The sequence below is a fragment of the Eleutherodactylus coqui genome, chromosome 7 (assembly GCF_035609145.1).
Source record: "Eleutherodactylus coqui strain aEleCoq1 chromosome 7, aEleCoq1.hap1, whole genome shotgun sequence".
In the NCBI taxonomy this organism is placed as follows: Eukaryota; Metazoa; Chordata; class Amphibia; order Anura; family Eleutherodactylidae; genus Eleutherodactylus; species Eleutherodactylus coqui.
The window spans coordinates 64272241-64291575 of NC_089843.1; the positions used below are offsets into that span (position 1 = coordinate 64272241).

General features: G+C 41.5%; 1 protein-coding gene across 5 annotated transcripts in view; it reads right to left on the reverse strand.

Annotated features, from left to right (window-relative positions):
* The window catches only part of LIMCH1 (LIM and calponin homology domains 1), a 268490-nt gene that overhangs the window by 24055 nt on the left and 225100 nt on the right, over positions 1-19335 (reverse strand). For all 5 annotated transcript variants that reach the window (XM_066573145.1, XM_066573144.1, XM_066573143.1 and 2 more), the window contains 7 exons: positions 17544-17701; positions 14655-15063; positions 12257-12484; positions 12017-12107; positions 11177-11322; positions 9599-9698; positions 2340-2368 (listed from right to left, as the gene is read on the reverse strand). In XM_066573145.1, coding sequence (XP_066429242.1) covers positions 2340-2368; positions 9599-9698; positions 11177-11322; positions 12017-12107; positions 12257-12484; positions 14655-15063; positions 17544-17701 — 1161 coding nt within the window. The remainder of the gene's footprint in view (positions 1-2339; positions 2369-9598; positions 9699-11176; positions 11323-12016; positions 12108-12256; positions 12485-14654; positions 15064-17543; positions 17702-19335) is intronic.

Consider the following 19335-nt stretch of genomic DNA (forward strand, 5'->3'; position numbering starts at 1 on the left):
AATTGGTCTCCTCCCTTCCCAGACGCTTACAAGAGAGGATGCTGCACAATGGTAGACACGGCCCTGATGCAACTCTGAAATATGTCGCTCCCATCACTTTCTAAATCAGTTTTTTTTTAATTTAAAGGAGATGGACAAATGTCTCCCTTTCACCTGATGTGTTGTATGTTCTGTTGTGAATAAAATATGGTAATATGTGATTTCCAAATCATTGCATTCTTTTTTTCTATATATTTACATTTTACGCATCCCATATTTTGTGGAATTGGGATTGTAGAATTTTTCTGGTTCGCCAATTAAAGTATCACCTCGATGATATATTTGAAAAATTGACCTATTTTCGTTGACTAATATTTAGAAATAATCTTCCAGAGCAGTAGAGTGACTTTCAGAATGCATTACATTTAGAGTGTTATGCAGAGTGTTATACAGGGCTTATATGGCTCTTATATAATGGTTTTAGGCGTTCTGATGAGCTTCTGGTTCGATACGAACTAATTCAGACTGAAATGAACTTTTTGCAAATGTTCAGCGAACCGGGTGAACCAAAACTTTTCAAACATTTTCTCATCACCATTTATCTTGTACTGATCGCCTATATTATAGCCCAGAGCTGCATTCACGATTCTGGTCATCATAGGAAAAAGTCAAAGCTTGACAGAGATATTCCTAAAGGGGTATTCTAGGCATTTAACCCCTTGTAGTATTGATGGCCTATCCTCAGGATAAGTCATCAAAAGTTGATTGGCTGGGATCTACCGCTTGGAATCCCCGGTGATCAGCCAATTTCAGCCCATTAGCTACAATGGGCCAAATGTTGACAGCTCCATCCGCATTGAGGTCAAAACGAGAAATGCAATAGAAGGTATACCGGCCATTGATTTCAGTGGGACCAAAGCCTTCTATTACACTTCCAGCTCTGACCTTGGGATTGGAGTGGTCAACATCTATCCCACTGCAGTGAAATCAGAGAGTCAGAGCCGGAAGTGAAATAGAAGGCTTCGCTCTTTTGAAATCAGTGGGAGCCATACCTTCTATTGCACCTCCAGCTCACACCCCAATGAAGCCCACTACAGTGTGTGCAGGCTGAAATCTGTTGATTACCAGGGGTCCTGAGCGGCAGACCCCACTGATCAACTATTGATGATGTATCCCTGATACAGTTCATTAATACTACAAGGAGTAAAACTGCGCAGAATATCATTTTAACAGCAAGTTTTTCCCACAAATGACTATTTTCTACGATGCCTGGTGTAAAGACTGCACATCCCAGAATGTATATCGAGCATGCATGAGGATTTGAACATTGGCACAAGAAGGAATGTGGGAGATTTTAGCTCTGAAGCTTTTAGAACGGAGAACGATGCTCTGTGTTAAGTACAGGCTGTAAGTTGAGCCCTGTCCCTATATAATACAATGCATGTACAAAGTTACTCAACAATTTATGCAAACATCATGGAAAGGTTATGATCAGGGGCGTAAGTATAGGGGATGCAGAGGATGCGGTTGCACCCGGGCCCAAGGGACTTAGGAGGACCATAAGGTCCCTCTTCTCCATATAGAGAGCCCAGTGCTATGACTAAAGCATTTTAGTTGGGGGCCCCATTACAGATTTTGCATTGGGGCCCAGAAGCTTCACATTATGCCTCTGGTTATGATTATTAGAGTCTTCACATGTCTATGTATGCAAGTTTCTTTAACTTCTGGGCCTTTTAGCCAACTATCTTGATAGTCGCACAATTTGGATGTGTTGCTCATAGTAAGAAGCCAGTACAATTTGTAATTAGAAAGCCAATGCTGGTCAGTGTTCTTGGCAATAACTTTCCATTTGATTCAGGCCTAACATACATAATGGTATTCTTCATCAAGATTCCTTAGGTGCGTTTGTAAAACACTTAATGCTAGTTTTCTGGCTTAAAAAAGTTGCACGTTATGGAGTACGCCACATTTGCATATTAAATTTTAAACTTTTTGGCTGTTTTGTAAACTTTGACACTTCAAAAAGTGGGCGGGGTTTAGCTGTATAACATAAAACCAAGGCCTAAAATGTGTACTCTGCAGTTATGGGCACTACAGCACAAAGAGGTTGGAGGTTAGAATCCCTTTAAACACTTACATTGAAGTACAGTAAGCTGATTAAAACAAGCGCTAAGCTAGAAGGAGTCATTGCTGACAGATCAGTCAAATGCAACCCAATAAAGCCGATAAGCACTTGTGTCTGACGTTAAAGTTTATTGCCTTAGCTTAGCAGACTGGGAAATATTTTGCTGCTTCTTCAATAGTGCAAAATATAGTTTGAGCACTCCGACAACACAAACACACCAAGTAAAATTACTTACTGCTGGGTTCCCACTGACTTCCGGCTCTCCTGTCAAACAGAAGCGAACACAACAACTTTATTCTTTTACCTCTTACATAAGAAGACTCAAGTAAGTTCAGGTGATTAAAAAAAAAACAATTTACAACTGATGAGGATTATTTGCTTGTGATTGAAACCTAGGTATTGTTATATTACCCATGGGCTGGGATATGGAAGTGGAATGATCAAACTATTACTATACATTAGTTTGCACATTAAAATGTCCTTCATTTATTCTGAAGCCACCATGAATGAATCTGAGAATACTGGGACACAATAATGCCGAAAGAAGAACAGTTGGGCCAATACCAACACAGATCTAATATCTAACATATAGTTGGGGTCATCATAAGGCAAGTGGAAAGTAGTAGGAGCATGAATGCACACAATCTAAATCAGGGTTCCCCAACTCCAATCCTCAGGGACCGCCAACAGGTCATGTTTTCAGAATTTCCTCAGCATTGTACAGGTGATGTAATTATTGTCAGCGCCTCAGCCATTGCCACTGGTGTTCTTACTATAGGATATCCTGAAAACATGACCTGTTGGTGGTCCCTGAGGACTGGAGTTGGGGACCTCTGATCTAAACCACCAACCCATCTTCGAGGTCACCTCATGACTCACAAAACCCAACGACCCTGGAGGAAATACGACCATGCTGCTTTCCAATCCTTTTTAGGAACAGTAACTAAAAAGATGAAAGAAAATCTGAACTGTATGACTATATGCAATGTGTATTTTGAGTTGTTGCTATCCTCACCCACCTTTTCACAGAGGACTGGCTAAAGAGCCATAGGCATTGCTTTTGGTTCTACTGTATGAACTTGGTGGTTATTTTCACCAGGATCTGTCAACTACCACTGGTCAAGTACAAGACCAGATCATCTCACTTCCAAACTCCAAAGAACCTACTGGCTTGGGGTCTTTTGGTGTCCACTAATCTAAAGGCTCATATACACGGAGCAATGATCGATCAAAGATCACTCAAACGACAGTTTGAGTGACAGCTTTGAGCGATCATTTTGCATAAACTACTAAATAGCTACTCAGCTACTTAATAGCTATTTAGTGTGCAAATGGAGCCTTTAGCTGAATGTAGTTAATAGCCCGAGAGCTCTTATCTGCTTTCAGTTCCTTTGTTCTCATACGGGAAACAATGCTATCAGCACAACCTGTGGAGTCCTCCTGATAAGACTGCACAACGATTTTTAGGTTGGCCTGAATTTCATGCTAGCAGAGCATGAAAAGTGCACGATGGCCGTGCATTGAGATGCAACTATGGTCGCTCAAACGATTGCTTTTTAGCGATTTTTGAGCAATCGCTCCGTGTAAATCGGCCTTAAATGTTTGTAACAAGGGAATTAAGACGAAATAGATATCTCCGCACAGTAGAATAGGGTTTTAATTTTTGCATAATTTGGCTCTTTTTAAGAAGGGCATTATTCTTGAGAAGCCCACAAGTAATTGTATGTGTACATACATGTACTGTATAATCAAGGGTGATTCAAAGAGAAAGGTCCAAAGTAAAGCTGATTTTATCATACATGAATTGTCATACAACCGTCAGAATGACATGAAAAGATAGAACTCCAAGTTTTTAACGCACCTTGGAGATGTACAATGTGGGCACTGTTGGCGACACTAGTTGACCTAAAGCAACGCATCTCTACTGTAGTGGAATCAGTTCCGGGATGTGTTTGTGCAGAAATAAGGGTATTCCTTTATCATCTTCTGCTATGACCAATTGTGTTTTTAGATTAAATAAAAGATAATGTTTACATATATATTTTTTGAGTGCTGAATGACCTCCTTCTTGAAGCTTTGCTTTGACACTATTCTTTTTGAATCATCCTGTCTTATATTTTTCACCCTTCTTATAAAACTTTGTGGAGATTATCAGGCAAGGAATAGTACTGGTGTGAAGGGGATGGGTTAGATTAAATAAAAGATAATGTTTACATATATATTTTTTGAGTGCTGAATGACCTCCTTCTTGAAGCTTTGCTTTGACACTATTCTTTTTGAATCATCCTGTCTTATATTTTTCACCCTTCTTATAAAACTTTGTGGAGATTATCAGGCAAGGAATAGTACTGGTGTGAAGGGGATTGGTTAGACCACTAATACCCAATTGGTGGTCCAGGATCTGGCGGGAAAGTGTTGAATAACCTCTCTCAGGCCAGGGTACACCTTTATACCAAGTGCTCTATCTGATAATAGAGAACATATCTGATGCCTGCTCTATTGTTTTGTCCAGAATGGAGAAAAGGAGGAGCAGGGAAGTATTACCACTCTCTACTGTCCATATACTCAAAATTCCTATTTGAAGCGTTTAGTGTGGTGGAAATGGGTACAAAATAAGTGTTCCTCCATAACTGACTATAGACGGTAGAGCTATAGGTGTATAAAGCCCACTTTACCACCTGTACCCTAGTGCTAACCACTGAACCACCATGCTGCTGCTTCCTCCTCCTAAGGAGAAGTGGGAAGGAGGAGGTTAGTGTTATAGCTCTTAGACAATGTTACACACTAGTTTTATGGGTGGTGGCAGGTGGTAAGGTGGGCTTTATACATTATGTACCGCTGCTCATATGCATAGATTCAAGGTTTTGTATGCTTGATGTGTCATTTTATACTATTAAATGTTTGATATATGATTTTGCATGCATGCATTTTTTTGAGTATATACTTAATTCTATGAACTTGATATGTTGTAGGCCTTCCGCCTGTCTGCTGCACATTGGATACTCATCTCTTTTGTACTGTAACATCTTTTTAACTGTAATGAATAAAATCTAGAAAAGTTTTTTTATGGAAGCTTTGCGTGCTGACCTATTTTTGATTGATTGTGCAGCAAGGCGTGTGCTGTTGGTTGTGGGATGCAACCGTCACTTATTACATTACATACAGAAATAGCTGTCAATCAGTGACAGGACCGCCCAGTGGACTGTTCAGCTCCTAATCAGCAGAGATTTAAATTATTAAATACAAGTTATACTGAAACGTTCCCCATAAAACTGTATATCAACCTGCTTAGATCCTCCTGCTCTATAACATGATGACTGCAGTATGGACAGCACTTTAGGGCTGACAGACTCCCATTAAGGTACATTAGTTTCTTGCAGATGAGAGGCTACTCCTAAAGGAAACCCAACAATATCCAAACTATCTGGTCTATTGTTCCTCCAGCTTCAGCAGGTTTAGAATACTCCATAGACTCTGAATTGTTAATGGGAATAACCAGCAAATATATAATGTCTATGGGACTGTGGACAACGTAAAAGGGGTTGCCCTGCCAATTCAATTTTTTTAAGGCTCAGAATGGTGTAAAATAATAAAAGTCAGCCATTTTTACCTTACTGATCCCCACTGCTGCTGTTCTAATATTATCTGGGTCTCCCAACTAGTTTCTATTTCCTCATCCCCCTCAACAAGGACACGTGACCATTTTATTACTTTACACCATTCTAGGTCTAGTAAATCGGATGGACACCCCCTTTAATTGGACTTGTCTATGTGTAATGATTCAGTTGTTCTAAAGTTACTGTACATACCTTCCAGTCTTATTGGATAGTAAAAGGGGAAAAAAAATCAAAATAAAATCTTATCAGGTCAAGTAACACAAGGATTATTGTTGTAATCAAAATTATGCCAGATTATTAGCAAATTGTTGACAAATCAATGGAGACAACCAGTGATCAAGATAAATGTAGCAACATACCGCACGGTCTGTGCCATACAGTATGCGATTCAAATACTGCCGATTTCAGAAATTTTCACTAACCCCATAAATGAGCGCTCCACCAACAACCCAATAAAATATGATTTATGTCCCACACCAAGATAATGTGCAGACACTTTGTAGTATTTGAATTTATTCCAATTACTGTACCTGACAGAGAAAAAAACTGGGAACGTCGCTTGATATTCTGGATCTTAATGCTTAGACCAATATTTTGGAGAAATTCTGAGGTGCAGTGGTAGGAAAATTGTGTAAGAATATAATAAAATAGTAACTCTAGATTTCATGACATGAGGTGCTTAAACACAGTGACATTTACAATAGAAATACATATTTTTCAGCTATTCTGCAAAAGGGCTTATTTGTAGCAGATGGGATCACAATGTACAGATATTAGATCATGTATACCATAAAGATCACCAAGAAATGGTAAGATCTCATAAGAGACATAAGTGATCAAACTTGCATAGAAGGATCAGAATGATCAGCTAATCACTTACCACTAGAATAGAAGATAAAATGTGCAATGTTCAGAAATATAAAAGAAACCAATAGATACTTCCGTTTATCGGTCAAAATGGTAGAGGTCACAAAACTTTAGACTACTTCCCCACCCTCATTTTACCATCGATAGAAGCTATACTCTAAAAGTCTCCCCATAGACACGTCTGGCACCACATCCGAGACATGAGCTGGTTGTACTTGAAGAGGTTACCCAGGATTAGAAAACCATGGAAGCCTTCTTCCAAAACAGAGCACCATCTATCCATGGGTTGCATCGCCGATGAGCTACACTCATTCACAAAAAAAAGAAAAAATACTGCACCCAGATAGAGATGTCAGATGATGCAAAAGTCTGCATGCAGATATGGCAAGAATTACAGTTGTGGTCTGATTAGACTCTGGGTCTTTCCACCAGAAGTTATAAAAGGGCTTCCCCATTGCCCTATAAAAAGGCTCTTAGAGTCCATTTTTTTGTACTATATCCCTTGTTGAGATTGTTGGCTACTACATATGCCTCTACGATGCACTCAAAGACATTTTGCCTAGTTAACAAACTTTCATTACTGGAATGAGAGAAGGAAGATGGTCATTTTGATGAATTGCCCGCCTTCTAGGCCATTTTGACCAAGGTGTTAGGAAGTATTGGGAGCAGTGGCTACGTGAGGGCACGCACAGACCGAACAGACTAGAGATGGCTCTGGACAAACCACCAGTAAAGAGGAACATTTGATTCGCTGAGAAGGACAAACAGATCCAACAGTTTTTTGTCCACCATTCAAACACAGGTGGCACCTTTATTGCAGAACCCAGTTTCTGCCCAGACCATTTCCAGGAGCTCCATTAACAGAAGGAAATTTGGTGTAACAGCACCCATTACATGTCCTGTCTTTAATAGCCCAACACCATCACCTTCACTTGCAGAGGTGTTGTGAACGAGAAATATGGACGGCTACGAACTGGAACCATATTGTCTTTAGTGACGAATCGAGGTACTGTTTAGGAGCGGACAACGGTCGGGTTTACGTATGTAGATCTTGTAGCGAGTGCTTCAATCCTGCCTTTACTGTGGAGCAAAGCACTGCGCCAACTGCCAGTAGGGAGCCATCACATACCAAAGTTGGTTGCTTCTAGTACTGATCGAGGAACACTAACAGCTCAGCGATATGTGCAGGAAGTCTTGAGGCCATGTGTTGCCTCTCCTAAGCAGGGTTTCCAACAGGCATTTTTGAATATTATAATGCTTGTTCACACAGGAAGGGTTTCCCCAGGATGCCTTGGCTGGGTTACTATTCTTTCCATGGCCTGCTCAGTTGGCAGACTCATCACCGATCAAGTATTTATGGGACCAGCCCCGATGCAAGCTTCGACAATTTACAAGTGCGCAGGATCTAGATACCCAGTTGCAACATGAGGGCAAATATGCTGCAGGATAATATACGTAGCCTGTATGTCTCCATGCCTGACCGTATCTCATCATGTATCCAGGCTAGAGTCCAACAGGGTACTAAGAGTCTCCACTGAATTGTACATTTTTCCCCAATAAGTTTATCCTTTCGCTGTAAAATTGTAATCGCTTACGTATATCATTATTACATTCACACACAGTTCCATTCCGTTCCAACAACTCCTCCTTGGTGCATTATTTTTTTGTCAATGAGTGCATATTGAAGTGAACGGGGCCAAGATGCAATATCAGGCAGAACCGGTGTATAGGCATTGCACGGTTTTTGAAACAAAGCAGCCATGATTTTCTCATCCTGGAAATACATTTAATGGAGTCGCCTCTCATGCAAAGAAGAGATTGTATCAAGGACATTTCCAATGCACTTATTAAAGAAAAACTGTAAATTAAAAGAAAGTTCTCCTTCCCATCTGTTTAAAATCCAGAATCAAGCCTTAAGGTGCCCATACACCCTCAATAGCTGTTGGCCTACCGCTCATTCGGTTGACCGCCATTTCTCCCGAATCCCCCACGAACATTAACACTCAGTTCATCCGAGTACTCATGTGCTTTAAATAGGGACAGAGGAGAAAAGCTGCAGCCAAACCGCTCTGGGGGAGGTTCTTACCAGGAGGGAACGGAAAGAGTTAAAATTTATCATCTGCCAGGAGAAAATTGGGAAGCCCCAAGAGTCAACCAGTCCTGCCAAAAATCGCCAAACTCGGACAACTGCTGTCAAATATGTATTTAGGTCTGTAGTGAAGAATATGGTCACTTCTGTAATGGTACTCACTTATGACGCAATCCACCACACATCTAAGCTGTCAAACACTGGCAGATGGTTCCACCACCAGATGGTCGTTGGATCTGTATATTGCTATAGAGCAGTATACAAATAATATTTTTGGTGGAGTAAATGTCCACTGGAGTTTTGAGAATTTAACTTTTAGCAAGAAGAGAGAAACTGTGCTTCTATTTGTACCGAATCATGAGCTATATGGTGCCCTCACATCATTTACTAATGACTGTAGCAGGACTAGACTATACATTACAGTCTACTACTATGGGGAGCACAGCAAAATGAATACGGCTACATCCAACATAAAAGAAAAAAAGATTACTTCTGTCTCAGTCCCGGTTTTCACTAGTTCAGAGATCTAATTTTCAACTCTAATATCTACAATCTTTGTCAGTTTTGCAACCATGTCCGCCAGTCCCCCGTCATAATAGCATTATCTACTGTAGATATCTAGCAGAGGAAGTTTCTCACTATTTAGAAAGGTTTTAGACATTGATCATATTTTTGGAGTTTTTACGATACTTATCGGAGAGTCACACTGGGGCGTCATTGTAAATGTGCTTTTATTTAGTGGAATAAACAAAACTACATTGCATAGTAGGCAAATTCATTTATGTACAAAAAAAGTATAAGAAATGGCTTAAAACACTGATGGACAATGTCTCCTACAACATTGTGAACCCCGATCCTATTCCAGTCCATGTGGGTGAGTGGTGTGTCATGCCATCAGAGGGAGGCGCTATATGTACGCACCATGCTGCTCTTTCTGTAGTGCATCTTTGCCATCTTCAGGCTTTCTCTTGTCCTGACACAGGGCAGTATCATTTTGCTCTTTGATAGAAGAATTGAAAGACTGAAAAAAAGACAAAAATAACAATTAAATACCTAAATCCATCCTATGGCTTCACACAGATAGGACTCCATTAATATCTCACGCTTGACATACACTATCCTACCAAAAGTATTTGGACACATATGGCGCAGAGTGCTAAGGCAGCAGAATGCAGTCCTAGGCTCTCGCTCATGACCTGAAGGTTGCAAATTCAATTCCCGCGTGGTTCAGGTAGCCGGCTCAAGGTTGACTCAGCCTTCCATCCTTCTGAGGTCCGTACAATAAGTACCCAGCTTGGTGGGGGTAATAAATAAATTACCTGATAGCGCTGCAGAATAAGTTGGCGCTATACAAGTAACAAGAATGAATCGTGTCTTATTAACATGTCACATGTACATAAGATGTAGACCCTTAGTGATGGAAAATGTACGCTGCTGGATATATGGAATATGCGGCTGCACACAGGCCCAACTAAGTGTTAACATATGGAAATAAATACTGGCTTTGATTCTTGCTCAGGTGTCGACTACTTTGGATAGTGTACTGTATCATCCATGGTTCTCGTGGGTGCAACAGGCAACGGTACCTCCTCCGACATCTACACTGAATGGAGCAATGCTCTCAGTCGTGGTCATTCTAGATTGGCGGTACGGACCCTCACCGCCCAAGCGAGATAGCTAACTAATCGCAATGCCTCTGTGCAGGGAAAAGCAGTGAATGGGAAATAGAATTAAACTAGCCCCTTCATACCCATGATCATGGGGTCCTGACTGTTTTCTCCCCACAGCACAGAAAGCAGTGGCATTTCCTAGTGATGAGTCGCCAAGGGGAAAAGATTTCTTTATAATGATCCTGCCCCCTTGCAGTTGTTTCCCTTTAAAGGAGGGGGGGATCTACTTTTGGACATCAAATTTAACATTTTGTACAGTAGTTTATATTTATTAATCAGTTTATGCCACATTTTGGTGAAAATAGAAGTTCAAGAGATACATTTTGTGTGTGTGTGGGGGGGGGGGGGGGGAATCACAAATGTGTAAAAATATCATTTTTTTCATGCTGCACTTGGTAAAAATGTAAAAAAATTGCTATGGTTTACCTGGTGAGGCATTTTAAAATATTGTGGCCACTACAGCATAGGCTTCTTCATTGTTTTTTGCCTCCATTCAAAAGGAAAGATCCATCTCTCTGGATCCCTATTACTATAGAATGAAGGAGACATTTTTGTGCAAACTATAGAACCCAAAGTGGAGAAGAACTGGAAAGAGCATCTCTTACTATCTGAATGACGCAACAAGTCCATGTGTAGTATGGACTGCTTACTGTGTAGTGTGGCAATTCCCCTGTGGGGGTGCTGCAGCAGACACAATCATTCTTGAAAGGTTTATTTTCAGTTTATATCTTGATGCTGTGATCAGATTATTTTGAGGGGCTCTTATAGCAAAAATGAATTATCCAACGTGAGCAACTCCTCTAACAGTAAGGAAACAAAGCAGAATTACCCAATGTATAACCAGTGATTTGGAGTCCTCATTTTGCTCTTCTTCTAGATCCTTCCCATTTACAGTGGGTTTAATAGTAACTGATAGTGACTCTAAGGGGGTCACCGCAGGTTCTTCTTTGCTTAGAATAGGAGGCTGTGTGGAATCTAAAATAAAATCAGAAATCACATAATTTAAGACTTTTTGCAAATGAAGGTTGTAGAAATTCTGTAATTGCATAGCCTCTGGGAGCCAACCAAGTGCCATCAAGATACAGGTTCAGAAACCTCAATTTCACAGCATTTCCAGCTATTGCATACCTAACTCTTCAATCAGACACGTTTTAAGAGTCACCGATCGGTAGTAATCCATGATTAATAAGTCTCATTGACCTGCATGAGAGGTGACCACTAATGCAGAGAACCAGAACCTACTTGTTCTCAAGGTTGGTGTGGTGCCAGAGGCCAACTCCCCACCAGTGTGAGATTTGGACATGTTTGCTCAGACATGATCAGAATCAGTAAGAGGAAGACAAATTTGATGCAACTATATAAGTCATACTGGCTGCATGGCTTATAGATTAGAGAGCGGCGTATAGATATGCGCATTTGAGTGCGTATGCACTGCAACGCAAGCTGTTCTCCGTTTCATATGTGCAATGCACATGTGTTGGATGCCGCTGGAAGGGAGTCTCAGATTTCTCTTGGGCAAGTTCTAGCTTCATTTTCTAGAGAAGGCCAAAATAATCAGGTTTTCAGGGCTGCATCTTTAGAAAGCCAAACCCCAGTTGCATAACAGCATGTTGGCCGCTAAGTGGTCCCAACCTTGTTTAAGGTAGGTTAGATCAAAAAACATGCAAACCTTTAATCAGTTCTGTGCAGACATTTTCCGTTGTCAAAGAAGAATCGGTTTCATCCACTTGGTTTGTGTGGTTTATCCCTTCAGAGAAAACCTGAAGACGACATGGGAGCAGAATAGGTCTTTATTATGGAAACTACAAAGCAAAGCCCAGCCATTCAGACAAGGCCACTGACTCTTACTTAGGATCTAGGAACATCAAGGATAGGTTTCCATCAACACAACAACAAAACCTGTCCTTACTTTTGGATCCTTGTCAGGACTATGCACATTCGGTCTTGTCAGGTTGAGTTCAATGGAAGAAACATCAGTCTTCACATCAGTTGCTGGTGGGTCCACTCTAGCGACCCCTTCGAACCTCTGTGATCTGGTCAGCGAGGGAGCGAAGGTCGAGGTTATAGCAGAACCTCTTTCTTTCTGTTCCTCTGTGCCATTAAGTGCTTCTCCATTTACACTAATCTTCCCATCTACCTAAACAGACCAAGCAAATGTGCGTTTAGATATAAGGGTCAAGGCACACAATAAAGGCAGGTAATCGGAGAAGATGGCGCCAAAGCTTGCAGTTTGGTTTTATGCCGGCAACGTGCAGTAAACTGGTACGAGGTGTCCACTGCAACGAAGGATCATTAGAAAATAAATGACTTTCCCTTAATGATACAAGCAATATAATTAAATTATTATCTTACACATTCTATCAATATAACTATCCCAGTATCCCACGATACATGAGCAGCACTACATAAGGTCACTATCACATGACAGTATTAATATCCCCATCCAGCACCATCATAATTACATAATTAATGTTTTTTTTCTTTGTTAGAAAATGTCTAGTTTAGAAAACCCATTTTGATAAGCCGAGTTAGGAAATTGTGAGATAATAAGGGTCCTCTGTTCAGGATCCTCATCTCTTGGCAAGAGAGCGCAACACTTAAAAGTTATGTACACATATGCACTTTTCTTTCTTTTAGTGCTCTTATCAATATTGAGGGGGAATGGGACCCAGCAGCTACTCTGAGCGAGGATGAGGTAAAGAAGAGATAGCTGTGCAGTATTGAGTGGGTGTGGCTATGCTACACAGCCTCTGAAAGACAAGGGAACCTGAGCTTGCACTTATTTATGAGTGAGACCAACAGATTAGTGCTGGGATGCTTCCCAACCTGAAACTTTAATATAGGAGAACCTGCAAACCAAGTATGAGGCTTTTTAAATGTATGAGAAGGAAAGCAGCGCAAAAATAATAGATAAGTATGTTTTTTTCTGCAGGCACTTCATAAGATGTGTGTATTGATTTTTCATGCATAATAAAGCTTTTAAAAAGAGTGTGTCTCACTCTGGAGGACCTACCCTGTATTGAATGGACATGATGCAATGCTTAGTTTCCCCTGTGGTGGTGCTGCAGAGGAATTAAGTAGTTACAGTACTACCAGGTGCTCCTAAAGAGGACATCTGATCACTGTTGGTCACATCAGAAGAACCTTTCTAACAAGTAGAAATTTCCAAAAAAATAGACATCACCTTTATGCATAGAACCTTATAGTGATCAAAGTGCTGCTCCGTAGAACTGTGGGTAAGTATCGTGGCTTTCTTTTTCTATTACACATAAGATTCGTAGCAACATAAATCAAGATTAGATAAAAAAGTATATAAGGAAAAAAGTATAGGACAAGATCAAAATTATCCTGCTTGACAAAGAGTAAAAAAACTGCATACAACATCAGTGGTTTGTTATGCTTTATAACAGTGTCGGATCATCACATGTATTACTAATGGAGATGAGCGAGTATACTCGTTAAGGCGATTTACTCGAGAGAGCATCACCTTTTTCGAGTACCTGCTGGCTCGTCCCTGAAGATTCGGAGGGGGGGGGGGGGGCGCTGCATGGGGCTGCGGAGGGGAGCAGGGTGGAGAGAGAGAGAGAGAGATCTCACTCTCTCTCTCCATCCCGATCCCCTCCGCAACCCCCGCTCACCACCGCGGCCCCCCCGAATCTTCAGGGACGAGCCAGCAGGTACTCGAAAGAGGCGATGCTCTCTTGAGTAAATCGCCTTAACGAGTATGCTCGCTCATCTCTAATGACTAATTCTACGCATAACTGAAGATCATAGATTTAACCTTTTGCCTGATAGCTTTTCAGTTAGCACAGAGTACCACATTACCCTAAAGTTGACGACTGGTATGTTTGTTGCGTATTTTTTGGGTTGTGGGGCCCAGCGGGAGTTTCCTTTACTGTAATAGGAAATATTTTAATAATAAGCGTAAACGGCAAAATCCGGGTGACCGCTTTCGTTTGATTTTTGTGCCTGCAGATCGTTCATCATTCAGTCGGTGCCGGCATTTACACCGAACAACCGTGATCCAGAGAGAATCTGAACGATTATTTATCATTCAATACAGAAAGCCCTTTCATGTACCTTTACATGGGGCAATGTTGATCCAGTGGAAAGCCCAAAAAAAAAAAAAACTTCAGAGGTAGAAGCCAAATTTTCCCCATTTAAGGGGAAATAACTTCCTTCCCAACTCCACTAATCTCTGGTTCACCGAACCCTCTGAAGTAATTAGTGATTCTAACATGTAACTGCACACATAGGACTTCCTTAACTTCTACTTTAGTTCACGTCAATCTAATAGCACATTTTACCTTGAATGTCTTCAACACCTGCTGTGTACTTCTGGGCTGGGAGTAAGGCTTCGGCGTCAGCATAGGCACTGCCTTGGAGACCACACTTTTTGTTGGCGATGTCCGACCTGCAGGTACTTTAAAGTCCGATTCACTGGCAGGAGCTATGGTTGCCTCTACTGTGGATGTGAACTTAGGAGACGGTAAAGACTGCTGTCTCAAATACTTCAGTGGGTTGGGGTCCTCGGTAGAGGTGAGTAAGCCGGGCTCCACCGACTGGCTCCTCTCAAGAATTTTTGGCATCGCTAAACGTTCGAGAACAGCTTCACTTATTGTAAACCTTTCTATGTACTTCTGCAAAATCTTCTCCGCTTCCTCTCTTGTCCTTGCATTTTTATAGGCTTCGTGCAATTCTTTCTCTCTGCGCTCTCTGTTAAGACAAACACGATGAGAGGAATTTCGATGCAGTTACTGATACATTTAGTCATGTATGAACATAGATAAAGGTATTTCCAATCACTACATTTGAGCCGCTAAGACTCAAAAATGGCTTTTTGCCAATATGGGACGAGGATGTTTAATCCATGACCGGCACCTTAGGCAGCTAACTGATGACTGTAGCGCTGACATTATTATCCCAGTAATACCAAGTTATGGTGGAGCACGCTGGGACCGGCAGTGCAGGAGTAGAGCTGAAGTTACAACCAAAACAATGCAAAGAGGGTATGGAAAAGTAACTACACAGCGCCACATAAAGGAAGGCAGCCTCTCCATAAGTCAATATTTAACCTTTCAACAGGCCTTGAAAACAAGCATGGAAGTCACACAAATGCCAAGTTTCCATCTGGATCCGTGAAGGGGGTGGGTGGGTGAAATTTTAACTTTTCTTTACATTTACGTAATGTCCGTTATCCATTGGATAGCGTCGATCATGTGGCCAGGGAACGCGTACCGCAGCACTCCATGAAATCTCCAGGCTCTCAGCTACGTTGGGTAGCCAGGAGCAGGAAGATTTTAAATTACCTGGGCAATCTGCGTCTTTTCCGAATGCGTCCGCCACTTTGGCGACAGGCGTGCAGAAGCTGGGGTATGGTCCCCAGATAAATTCGGGGGCCTTAAGTTTGTAATTTCATCCTCCCTCACAGATATGATCCATGAGGGAAGATGAAACTAACTTTTTAAACTTTTTTTGTACTTTACATGATCAATGCTATCCATTGGATAACAGTGATCATGTGACCAGGAACCGCCTACAGTGCAACTTTTCACAACTTTTCCAAAATCCCCATTATCCATTGGCTACCTTCAGTAGACGGGAAGCGGGAGATTTCAAATGTCTTGCGCCGATCTGGTCGTCTGCGCATGCATCACCATCTTCACTTAGTCACGCATGCACAGAAGACGCCGGAGGGTCCGTTCTGGACCGGGACATTGCGGAAGATGGGGGTGAGTAGTCTCAGCCCCCCCTCATGGATGCGATCCATGAGGGGAGCTGAAACTGTAACTTTTTTTCCCCTTATGTACTTTAATGCAAATGGCGCTATCCACTGGATAGCGCCGATCACATGACGGGGGAAGAGGAACTTTTGCGGACTCTGATAGCGGGGGATTGGCCAGCACTAGTCACATTCCATTACGGGGAAGAAAGAAGAATACAGTCCGGATCAGCATAGTGAGCGCATAACATGTGTGTATGTGGTTTCGTTTTTTTTAACCAGAACAAATGGGGTCAGAGAAGAGGCATTATTACATTTATAGGGGGCCACAGTTAAGGGTCATTATAAATTTTATGGGGTAGTAAAGATGGTTTAATTAGTTATGGAAATAGCAGAAAAAGGTGGCATAATTACTGAGACAGAAAAGTAGCATTATTATTTGTCGTGCCACCAAAGGGCACGACTACTTATAGGGGCAAAAAAGGGGGCATTTTTACTATGTGGGGTACACTTAAAGCAGCACTTATTGCATGTGGCCTAACTACTATCTGAGGCATTATGGATTGTGTAGAGGTGTGGGAAATGTAGGTAGGCCAATGGAAAAGTGAGAAGCCAACTATTTCCATGTTACAAATTTTGCAGAGACAAGTTGTGGCTGGGAGAAGTCATTGTAATGGTATGGATCCAGATAGAGAAGAAAGGGGAGACAGAACGACACCAATCAGAGATGACATCACCTGTGATCACTGGAGGTAACTGCACAGTAATTACTATCACTATGTAGAGTTTTTAGAAGACTATTATTTAGAGTTATACTATTACTGTGAAGGGATCACCGAGAGGCTCTATTAATATAAGGAGTCACTAAGGAGCTCCATTACCATGAAGGGATACAAAAGGGTGTGCCTACGCATAAATGGGGCATGGGCTAAAAGATTTGCCACTCCATGCACCACTGGGGGTGGGGGGGTCGTTAATGTCAGAGAGACATTCCTAATTGACTGCCTATTACAGTAGGCAGACTTAAGCTGGCCATTGCCCATAGGTGGCACTGTGAAGACTCTTGTCCATCGCCCTATTTGCAAATCTTTTTTTCCAGGAAGCTTCGCAAGACCTATAAGACTCCCTAACCAACTTGACGCTTTGTGAAGTCATTAGATGCCATGTAAAAATTCATCACTCCTAAATAGTCAATGATCAAGTGGGCCCCCAAGAGCAGCAGCTGATCACACAGGGTTACAGCAAAGAGATCGGCTGCTTGATTAAAGGAGCGAAAATGAACAAACACTTTTAATTGTTCTGCCATTGCAGATGACATCTGACACATACGGCAATTTAAAGGGGTATGCCGATCTGATAAATTAATGGCATCACCTTATACTTAGTGGAGGATCTACTTCTAGAACCCCACCGATCCTGAAACTGAAGGGACCACAGAGCTGCATCACCTTCATGCGGCATAGAATGGACTTACTTTTCCTCTACTATTTCTTTATATGTTTTTATGCTTTTTCTCCTGTCTCCTGCATCTTTATCTCCACTAAGCAGCCTCTCCATCTTCTTCCTTTCTTCTTCTTTCTTTATTAAGTCCTGTGATGCACTTCTCCTGCGGGTCTTCCATTTGGCAAGGTCCTAGAAAAATGGTCAATATTAGAGCCCCAGAAAAACAGTTTAATAGGTAATTTATTGGATGGACACATTTGGGGGCACATGAAACCAGCAATTGGGGAATGGAACTGACATGGTGAAGTAAGTGCAATTCATTATTGTTCCATTTCAAAATGCTGGAAAACCCTCTTATATTGCTCCAATGCATCTATTCTGTGTATAAAAATCTATATTTTGTATTTACAGCACCAATGCAGACCTATGCATTTCCATGGTAACGGATTACAAAGAAGTTCTGTGTAGTATGATCCTGCAGTCATAATGCCATTAATCTGTTCCCTACTTTATGCTACCCTATCAACTGTAAATTTGTAAGAATTAGCAGGAAATTAAAATATTCATTAATCTGCTTCATCTTTAGGATAAAGATGTGTAAAACAAAGGGGAAACGTTCAACAGCGCTAGCCCCATTTAAAACATAGGGAGACTATCATAGACTTCTGCCGCAGCTGTCACAGCTGTGGCAGAAGTCCACCATGCTATCCTATTGCTTTCAATGGGATCGGCACTGCTGCCAGTCCCATTGAAAGCAGTGGTTTGTAGCAACCCCCGCAGCATGATTTTCGAAGGGCTTGAAAGGGCTGGCTGTAATTGGCTGAGCGCTCAGCCAATCAGCACAGCCCTTTCAGGAGGCGGTCCCCGCAGGGATGAAGGAAAATCCAGCCACAGCTATCACAGCTGTGGCAGAAGTCTGTGATATTCTCCCTATGTTTTAAATGGGGCTAGCGCTGCTGCCACTGGCCCCATTGAAAACACTGGCGATATCACGGTGTCTTTCTTGCGCTGCGAGGTGAGTGTTTACACTTGCTCTCGTAGCACAAGAGAGAATAAAACGCCAGTGGGTGTGAGCCCTAAGACAGACCGTCTTAAAATACGCCAATTCACAATAGCGACTTATTCTATATGGTAAATCTGTTGAACTTAAAAGCAGTTTTCCAATTGCAAAGCATTAATTATTTATCCAATTAGCTGTTTGCACTGATGTACTTAACTGAATTCTGCTGGAAGCAGACAGCTCTGCTCTTACTGTATTGCATGCCAAGTTCCCACTGAAATGATTGGGAATTTTGCCTACAATACCAAGCTTGGCCACTGCTGTGGGAACGGAGCTCTCTGCTTCCTGCAGAAATCAGCTCAGCGCACAAGCACACTGGACTGGAAAATAGCTGACAGGTTGAGAAAGGACCCACACCAATCTATTATTGGTTACTCATCCTGAGGATAGCCAATCAATGGTTTACAACTGGAAAACCCATTTAACTACTTAATGATGCGACCCTTTTCCTTCCCCATCTTCAAATAACTTATTTTTCCATCCAGGCAGCTGCATGAGGGCTTGTTTTCTGCGGGACGAGTTGTATTTTTCATTGGTGCCATTTAATGTACCATATAAAATACTAAAAACGTAACATTTTTAAGTGAAGTGAACTGGAAAAAACCCCGCAATTATCTTTGTTTCTACGATGTACACACCGCAGCAAAAACAACATGTTAACTTTATTCTGTGGGTCTGTATGATTATGATGTATCAAATTCATATAGTTTTTTTTTGCTGTACTAACTTTAAAAAAATGAATAAAAATTTGGAAAAAATAAAG